Genomic DNA, 9,449 nt, shown 5'->3' with positions numbered 1-9,449 from the left:
AAGGCTCTTATTCCAGGTAACAGTGAAGTATTGAATACATGAATCTAATGTTGCTCCCTACTCAACTACGATAATTACAGTAGAAAGATTTTTTAAGTGCATAAAACCTCAAGAACAACAAGAATAAGGAGAAAATTTCAACAAAATTTTAGAAGTAGAAAAACACATGAACAAATTATAGTTACCTAAGCAGACTTGAAAGGGTTGCATCCCAAATGGGCAGTGGAAAAAGCTGAGAACCAATCAGTTACACCACAGAATCCTCAAAAGGCAGAGGAACCAGCTGTCCAAAGTGCATTAATAACTAGTAGTATAAGAGGGGGCATAAAATAAGGCGGATGTATTAAGTGTAGTTTCAAAACCTTTAACATGGATTTTGATCAAGATGAGTGAAATTTAGGAGACATTTTTCAATGTGTTAATGATACTAAATTAGACATGAAATTTTGCAAGTTAACCTTAAGGTTAACTGTATTGCTCATTAAGAGTGTTATACTTCTTGCAAGTATAATATTATAGAAATTTTTAGTTGAAATGTAAGAAAACAATAATCATCCTTTGTAAAGAGCAGAAATATATTTAATGTCTCTTTTATATTAACCTCACCATAAATGTGAAAACAAGATACAGTGTAATGTAATGCATTAAAAAGGAGTCTTAAAATCTTACAGTTCAGCATGGTTCACTAAGAAAGTATTCCCTATCTACATTGTAACACATGTTTCTTTAGCTTTAGAAAATAGAAACTGGAATATGTTGAATTAGACCTCAGCCCCTAGCCTAGGGTATAAATTACACTGGCTTCCGAATTTATCATCATTTGAAAGATACTAAAATAGGAATCTTCCCAGTTTCAAAAATGTTCTTGAACTTCGTTTTGTGATTTAAAAATAAAACTCATATATTTGTTTTATTCTGAAAGTATTTCCTTTATATATAGAATTAGAAACTTATTTGGTGAGAAGAAAATATTGTCAATACTTATTATATCATATTCCTTTCAATTACAAGATCTGCTCTGTCTTCACTTTATTTGAACCAGAGTAGTTCTAGTTTTTATTTGCTTCCTATATTAGATTTCTGCATAATATTTTGTTTAAAGAGAGGGCTCTTATTCCAGGTAACAGTGAAGTATTGAATATATTAATCTAACGTTGCTCCCTACTCAACTATGACAATTACAGTAGGAAGATTTTTTAAATACACGAAACCTCAAGAACAACGAGAATAAGAAAGGAGAAAATTTCAACAAAATTTTAGAAGCAGAAAAACACACAGTTACCTAAGTAGACTTGAAAGAGTTGTATCAGTATGTTCAGCTCCCCTGTTCTTTGTTCTTCATTTTAAAGTTTAACTTTCTCGTTCTCTTTATCTCCTTGCCCCTAGTTTCAGTAAACAACCCCCTCCTAGCCTCTATCACCTGCTCCATCCTGTGTCACCCCTGGTCACCTGCTCCATCCTGAGACACCCCTGGTCACCTGCTCTGACCTGAGTCATCCTGAGTCACCTGTTCTGTAACTGACATTCCCGCCAAACTACTCGCCCCACCATTCTGGCTCCTACCCCTGCTCTCTTTAAAATAGCCAATCGGAATTAGCTTTGACTGTGCGTTCCAACCCTAGCCAACAGGGGAACAACACAACAGTAGGGGCTACCTGTGTCAGGAATAAGAACCCTTTCCTCTCCCTTGCTCAGGTGTGCTCTCGCCATTGCTCCATCCACGAGGTACACCCTTCTATAGAAGTGAAATTGCCTTGCTGAGACAATTAAAAAAAAAAAGAAAGGGTTTCATCCCAAACGGGCAATGGAAAAAGCTGAGAACCAACCAGTTACACCAGAGAATACTCAAAAGGCAGAGGAACCAGCTGTACAAAGTACATTAATAACTAGTAGTATAAGAGAGTACATAAATTAAGGCAGATGTATTAAGTGTAGCTTAAAAATAGTGGATCCTGTGTTACATCCTTCTTCACTCCTAGGAACTTACTTGCCTGCTGCCAATCCAGCAAATCTCTAGAGGAGAACACTAGATTCAACTGAAAGACTGAGTCTTATATTTAAAATAGCTTGATTAAATGACCACAGTCATTCTGAATGCAGAACGCAGAGATCCTAAACTCTCTTAATTGATGTTTAGCAGAATACTGGCCATCAGAGCCTTAATCTCTAGCCAGGAAAGTAAAAGACACTTCCTGGGGGAATCGAACAGGCCCAAAAGAAAAGACCCAAAGATAGGGACATTTGGAAGGATTCCTCAGCAAATAGGCCACCTGGATTAATCTATGGTAATGCTCAAATTAGATAAGTATTCTTCCCCATCCTGCTGTAGAGTGATATAGAGCTTCTAAATCAGATTTTAGTTTTTCTTTCTTTATCGTAAGCAGGTTGCTAAAATTAATAAACATCTGAAGAAAACTCCTAATATGAAAGACAGAAATCTAACTAAGCAAACAGAATAATGCGACTGAAAGGAAACATCTTTTCGGGAAGAAGGGAATGTCAAAAGATTACTAGTAATGTCTTCAAATATGTAACATATATCACAGCCATAAAACAAGAACTCATAGAATTTAAGTCAGTTGGGCAGAAATGAAAAACTCAACACAATATTTGCAAGATAACAATGAAACAAATGAGAAATAGGAGAGCAAAATAAATTTAGATTCAAAAGTTCAGGAATTCCAATGTTAAAAGAAATCGAGCCGTTTAAAGTGAACAGAGAAAGCAAGAGGAAAAATCATCAAAGAAATAGTGCAGAAAGTTTTCCTAAAACTGAAATTTTAAAAATCAGCATGAACCCAGCACAATGAATCAAAGTAGATACATGGCTATGATTGGTATAGTTCAGGATGCTAAAGATAAAGAAAAGATCATACAAAATTAAGAAAGAGTTAATATTTTAAAAATTATATACAAAGAATCATGGATCTAACTTCAGGCTTTCTGCAGTAGACTGATAATAAAAAAAGCAACAGTAGAATGCTTTCAAATTTATCCAGGAAAAATATTTTTTCAACTTAGAATTCTATACTTAGTTTCTATGCTTAGCAAAACTATTAATTATTTATTAGGGTATAATGAAAGCATTTTCAGACATGAACTATCTCAAAAAAAAATGGACCTCAGTCACCCCTTCTTTGGAAGACACCAAAAATAGAGAGTAAATGAAGGAAAGGGAGAACACATGTTAGAGACATCAGGAGATTCACCATGGAGAGAGAAAAAGGGAATCACCAGAAGGTGAGAGAGCTGGGAGGAATCTTGCATTAATAATTGTGCTGCAGACACAGAGGGCTGCCTATCAGTCCATATTGAAATAGTGTGACTAAAATTACAGATACGCTGAGGACTGTCATAACCAAAGTCCTCACTGCCATTGTACTATCTTTTAAACCCAAAGACAAATTTTGCAGCTTAGCCTGGCCCATATTATTATTCACACTTTGCTTGGTCACAAACTGGTGAAGGTCTTCTTGTACCTTTCATACCCTGTTCTCTAAAATGACTCGGTACTCTTTTCTCTCTATGGAAGTATTCTGCTTAAATTTATATCTGAAAGTTAGAAATAAGCCAAAATAAGCCTACAATCTGAATACATGGAACAGCCACAGCCCACGTCCTCTGAACAAGTACTTTGGGACCACATTACAGTCAGGTGCCATGATTCTGTTGCACACATGTGTTGTATACATTCTTCTATATATTTTATAATAAACAGGCATTTAAAAGTATTGTGGTGTTAAAGTTCTTTGAAATCATTAGTGCTTTATACATACACCCATTCTATAATAGCAATAAGGACATCATACTTTAAAAATATAACTTAGTTGCAAAGTATTTAAAACACTGCAATCAATAAAATATTATCATCCCTTTTGCATATTTGTAAAATAATATATGTCCTCTTAGCGTTCCACAGTGGTTAGGGTTATTCAGCTATAAATATTTAAATATCTATTTGGTGTTCTCAGAGTGGTTCAGATTATTTAGGTGTGTTAAATGAGAATATAAATCCTCAGTGTTTTCATCCTGATTTGGGTTATTTAGCTGTGGCTTATGTGCCTCCATTGATGACCGAGAGTCTAAGGTTATGTTGCTGATTAGAATGCGTGTTCCCTTCCTCTCTTTCTTGCAATTTCAATGTACTTCAGAGAATAATGCTTACTCAAATATACTGCCTTCCCAGAGAAGAGATGCTCTTTCAAAGTTAAATTTTACTTTAAAAGTAATTATAATTTATTGGAATTGATATTAGTACCTCATATTGCATAAGCCCCACAGTAGAAAAATATCTGTTTTGGCAATAATGTAGATACCTTTTAGGACATTGATAAAAAGTAATACTATACATTGTTTATATATTCTATATTACTTGAAAAGTTGAGGGCAGCAGGTTTTTTACACTCTTCAAAGTTCACTAATTTGATTGAATTAAATGTCAAATTTTTGCAAAAATTTAAGTAACTAGTGATTAAACATAATGAAAGTTGTCATTTCCTGCCTATCATCATTTAAGATTGGATAGTACAATACGAAACTGATTTTTAAAAGTGCTTTAAAGTCAAATTAGAATCTGATTTATAAAAAGCTTAATATTATCCAAAATCTGAACATTTTTATGAGGTATGTTATTTGAGGATATTTGCCACCAAACAAACCAATGCTGAGATTTTTAGCAGTGCTTTGTGCAACTCTCTAAAATTATATTTTGAGATAATTATCATTGACATATGAATTTTAACTTAAAATGACCACGAGACTAGAAATTTAGAAAACACTTGGATATTTAATCTAATTTAGATGTCAGGCACTTTGATTATGCAACTTTTGTGAGTTAAAAAATACTTCACAGAACTTCTTATTTTTTTCTTTCTGTCAGTGGTTCTGATTATAATTGTTTTGCTTAGCAAAATATATGTTACAATTTATCATTTTAAAAAGTTCCTATTGGTATGTGAACATCTATGCCACATCGTCACTAAGTGGAATATTAGACCTATCTCTTTCTCTGTTTTATGGTGAATTACATTAAATTATCAATGTGCAAGGAATTATTAAATAGCATATGAGTTGAACTTTAAATGTTAGTGATCACTGTACAGTCTTATACAACCTAACTTACAAAGTCAATATCCACTCATAGAAAAGGTAATATCATGTCTGTCACCTCTAGAACTACTGTTTGTCTTATTTTAACTGCTCTAAACTTAAGATTACTTTTTATATCCCAGTCCAGCTTTTCCAGATCTGAGTAGGTCCTCCCCCAAGCATTTTTCTTCTTTTCTTCAGGTAGTTGGGAAGTGGCCATCCTTGATGATCTAGAAATATTTAGGATATGTGCTTCTCTTAATGTAAAGAAGTGTATGGTGCATTCATTACACATACAAGAGAAAAATGAAAGACAAAGCTGAAAGTAAAATGAACATAATTTTAATGATTTTTTTTAATTTTGTGCATTGGATTCAAACAGCAAACTGTGTGCACTCAACTTTTATCACAATGTTGTCAAGAGGTCTGTGTCTTTTACCATTTTACACACAATTGTTCATTACAGTATGTTGTCAGCCTCGTGGAAACCAGGGGTGTGGCATGGTAAGCAGTGGTGGTAGTGCACCTAGCTTTTATATTATCTAACTTGAAAATATTTCTCTTCTATGATTCCTTTTTTCTTGATAAAAATAGTTTTCACCAAACGTTGGTGGTGCACACGCACTACCATTCATGCTTGACATCACACCCCTGACAGGAACACATGTTCTTGTTTTGTTGATAAAAAGTATTACAAAAATTTCCATACAAAAACTATTTTCATAGAAATCTTGCATTTCCACAAATAAACCTGAACATTTTTTGAAAAAAAACTGTTCAAGAATTTTGTTCATTTAACATTGTGACTGTATTGATAAACGCAGTCCACTTCCAAGTTCTCTCACAGATTTTTCTATAGATGACCAGTCCCCTTTCTCGTATCACTGAAATCTGCCCATGCTCCATCAAGTTCATTTACAGCAGGAACAAGGGTTTGGATTGCTATGTCTGAATGTTAGAATGAAAGCTTTAGTCTTCCACACAGCCAATACTCGGCCAGTTTTTACAACTTGAACATTGCAAAACATTATCCTTTTAATTCAGAATCACTGAACCCACTGCTTTTATTATTATTATTATTGGGATATGGGGGTTAGAGAAAAGATGTTGGGGGAATAGGAAGGGATCTGGTAGAATTGCATGTTAAATCTTCTGCCTTAGGGAACTTAAGAAAACATTATTTCCTTGATAATTGGCATTTCTATCTCAATCAGTGACACAGACTGTCAAAAAAAAATAAAAATAAAAAAGGAAAATAAGTGATGAACATCTGCTTTATATTCCAACTGCCATGGGATTCAAATTTGTTTTGCATTACATTTTTTCACATCCTATAAACACATACTGTGCGTTCAGACAATAATTATACTGAGTAGTTGGGGGCTAGTAACATCATCACCTCTATGATCTGGGTGTTCAGAAGACTGTACTGTTTCCTGTAACACTACAGTTTTTGCTGATTCCAAATATTTATATTCTTAGTGACACTTTTACTGGTTGCCCTGTTGGGCATTGATATTCCATCTCCTGGCAACAGTTGAGCTTCAAAAGGAACCTGTAATTTCTCACTGGACTGCATTTGAAACCAGCCACAAAATGCGCATGTAACATTCACTCAGAAGAAGGGAGGAACCCATGATTAACAGTGTAACCCCGTGTAACTTGGTTGATCCATGATGCTTGTAAATCAAGTCTGATCATTGCAACTGCTTAGATCACAGAGTCTCTAGTTCATAGACACAGCGGCATGAGGTAACTCATTTTATTTTGCACAGGTTGCATATTTCCACAGGAAACATTCTCGCTAAATTGTTTGGAAAAAGACGACAGTTTGTGCTTGGGTGTTTGGCCTCCCAGCTTTATGCCATGGTTTCTTTACCTGGCAACCTTCTGTCGTTAAATGTGTGCATGTTGATAACTTCTTCTGTTTTCACAATAACTGGGGCCTGTGGCTTATGTTTTAACCGACGCTGGCACTTCAGGGACATCCTCAATTCTTCTACCATGGCACTACAGAAGGACCTCTACAGAAGAACACAGAAAAATTAAATATTACAAGATACATAAACTGTAACTGTCCAAGATCAATATTAAAATCATCCTCAACAGACCTGTCACATAACATCCTTGAAGGTTTGAAAATTTTCATTGTAAAAGTTATAACAAATTGTCACATTTTAAACACTCAACCCATGATAATTAAAATATTCTATAAAAGTGGGCTAGTTTAAAGAAAATCTCCACCCGATACTGAAACGAACAACCAGCTAGTAATTTATATATTACACATATATTAAATAAAATTTTCTTATGACATTATATAAAAATGATTAGCATGACATAGACATCTACTTTAAAATTTAAATACAATGACAATTCTATACCAGAAACCCGTTCTTGATACAAAAAAATAGACAAATCATACTACTTTTCAGATCACAAGATGAGATATGCAAATGTTGTTTGAACATTGATTCTTCATTGTACATCTCAAAACAAAGATAGCACTCACACAGACATAAAATATGGAAAACAATTTCTGGCATTTCATTATTTCTTTTTTTGTGATTATGCCTATAGAAACATTGACAGTGATTACAAACATATGACTTAATCATGAAATGACAAATTATAGCATGTTAGACATCTACAAACAAATATTAACTTTTTGTCATCAATTAGCTTGATAACTGAGAGCTGATAATTTATCAAATGAGAAAAAAATATGACCCTATGTTGTTTTTGTCTTAGTTCCCATCTCATTGGAAATAGATTTGCTAGAACCTCTGTTTATCTGGGGCTTATTGTTACAGCTCCTCAAAATTTATATTGTAGAGTCATATATATGAAACAAAATTTTGTTAGTGTCTCTCCCCAACTGATTGAGATACATGTGAAGACTTATTTGTGCATTAGCTGCTTTATTGATTATGAACTTAGACTATTTCTAAGACAACATGATGAAAATATTTAAGACCATATGTGTGTCATTTTCCGATACATATTTACAGTTAGGCAGGAAGAAAAATTTCAAGAGCTCTGTTCCACAGCCTGGCCACTATAGTTAATAGTAATATATTATTGAAAAGTGCTAAAAGAGTGAATAAGTGTTCTCATTGCAAAAATAATAAATATGTGAGGTAATGCATTTCCTAATTAGACATATCTAACCATTCCACAATGTATATATACATCAAAACACGTTATATATGATACATACATACAATTTTATATGTTAACTTAAAAATACATTTAAAAAATTGTTTGCATAATAGTTTGTGCCAGTCTAAACATACTTTGAATTAATTAGGTATCTGTGTGTCAGAGAAAACTGATTCAGAGAGAGGTTGGATAACTTTCTACAGTTCACACCTAAGATTCCAGCAACATGTCCTGATATATCTAGTTTTATGATTTTGACACTGCTCTATTACCTTCCTGTCAATCTCTGGCTATATCCTAATTTTCCTTTGATGGACTCCTTAAAGAGTTTCCTTAATGGTCTTCCTAATTCTACGTCTATGCCACTCTTCTGTAAAGGTTCACAATTACCAGGATAATCTATTTTTAAAATATCAATTATTAATAGCATTTTCTCCTTTAGGAAACAAGTCAAACTCAAATCTATTATTTTTTTCCATCATGACTTCTCTGATCTAGCCCTCTTCCCCCTTCCCCGTTGCTTCCATCTCTCTCTCTTTCTCCTCACACTCCCTTTATTGGTGGGACTTCCATTAATATTTTTCCTTTGTTTCTCCTTGTTCTGGTACCCTGCTGAGTTCTTTCATCTTTCACATCATCCCAACTTTTTCCCCTACCTCAGGACATGGCTCAAGTTTTAACTTAATTAGGAAGCCCTTTCCACTTGACCAGGCACATTCTTTTGTTTTCACAACTTGATTTTGTTTTATTCTGTGGGTATTTTCCACTCATTATCCTGTTTTTCTGTCTGGCCTGCCAGTGCTCTATGTATCTCTCTCCCTGAATTGTGTAGAGCAGAGGTCAAGTTCTCATGGCACTGCTTGTACACACATAAGCTCTTTAAATGTTGATTGAATTAACAACAATAATTACACAGGACTCTAATATTTTAATTCTTATTTAACAATGTTTCTAATTCAATTGCTTAAAAAATTTTCAGGTTTAGAAACCTAGTGAAAATATATTGCATACAATTAATTTTGCCTAATAAAATTAGGCAAAACTTTAGCATTTGTTTAATAACATTAAATTAATAAAAAAAATCAATATATTAGCACTTGTAATGGGTGACGATTAAATGTGACTTGTGAATTCCCCATTAACTACAGAGTCACTGCCATGCATTATGTATTATGTGTTAAATTATGCAGTTCTGCAAT

At 33.7% G+C, this 9,449-nt stretch overlaps 1 protein-coding gene across 4 annotated transcripts in view; it reads right to left on the bottom strand.

The window, feature by feature from the left end:
- Window positions 1–5,414: 5,414 nt before the first annotated feature.
- The window catches only part of GRIK2 (glutamate ionotropic receptor kainate type subunit 2), a 685,903-nt gene continuing 681,868 nt past the window's right edge, over window positions 5,415–9,449 (bottom strand). For 2 of the 4 annotated variants that reach the window (XM_055391438.1, XM_019030080.4), the window contains one exon: window positions 5,415–7,112. In XM_055391438.1, the coding sequence (XP_055247413.1) occupies window positions 6,948–7,112 (165 nt within the window). In that variant the 3' untranslated portion in view covers window positions 5,415–6,947. The remainder of the gene's footprint in view (window positions 7,113–9,449) is intronic. The other 2 variants (XM_055391439.2, XM_019030081.3) reach the window with 2 other exon arrangements.

The sequence above is a fragment of the Gorilla gorilla genome, chromosome 5, assembly GCF_029281585.2.
Source record: "Gorilla gorilla gorilla isolate KB3781 chromosome 5, NHGRI_mGorGor1-v2.1_pri, whole genome shotgun sequence".
In the NCBI taxonomy this organism is placed as follows: Eukaryota; Metazoa; Chordata; class Mammalia; order Primates; family Hominidae; genus Gorilla; species Gorilla gorilla.
This window is presented reverse-complemented; position numbering and strand designations above follow the sequence as displayed.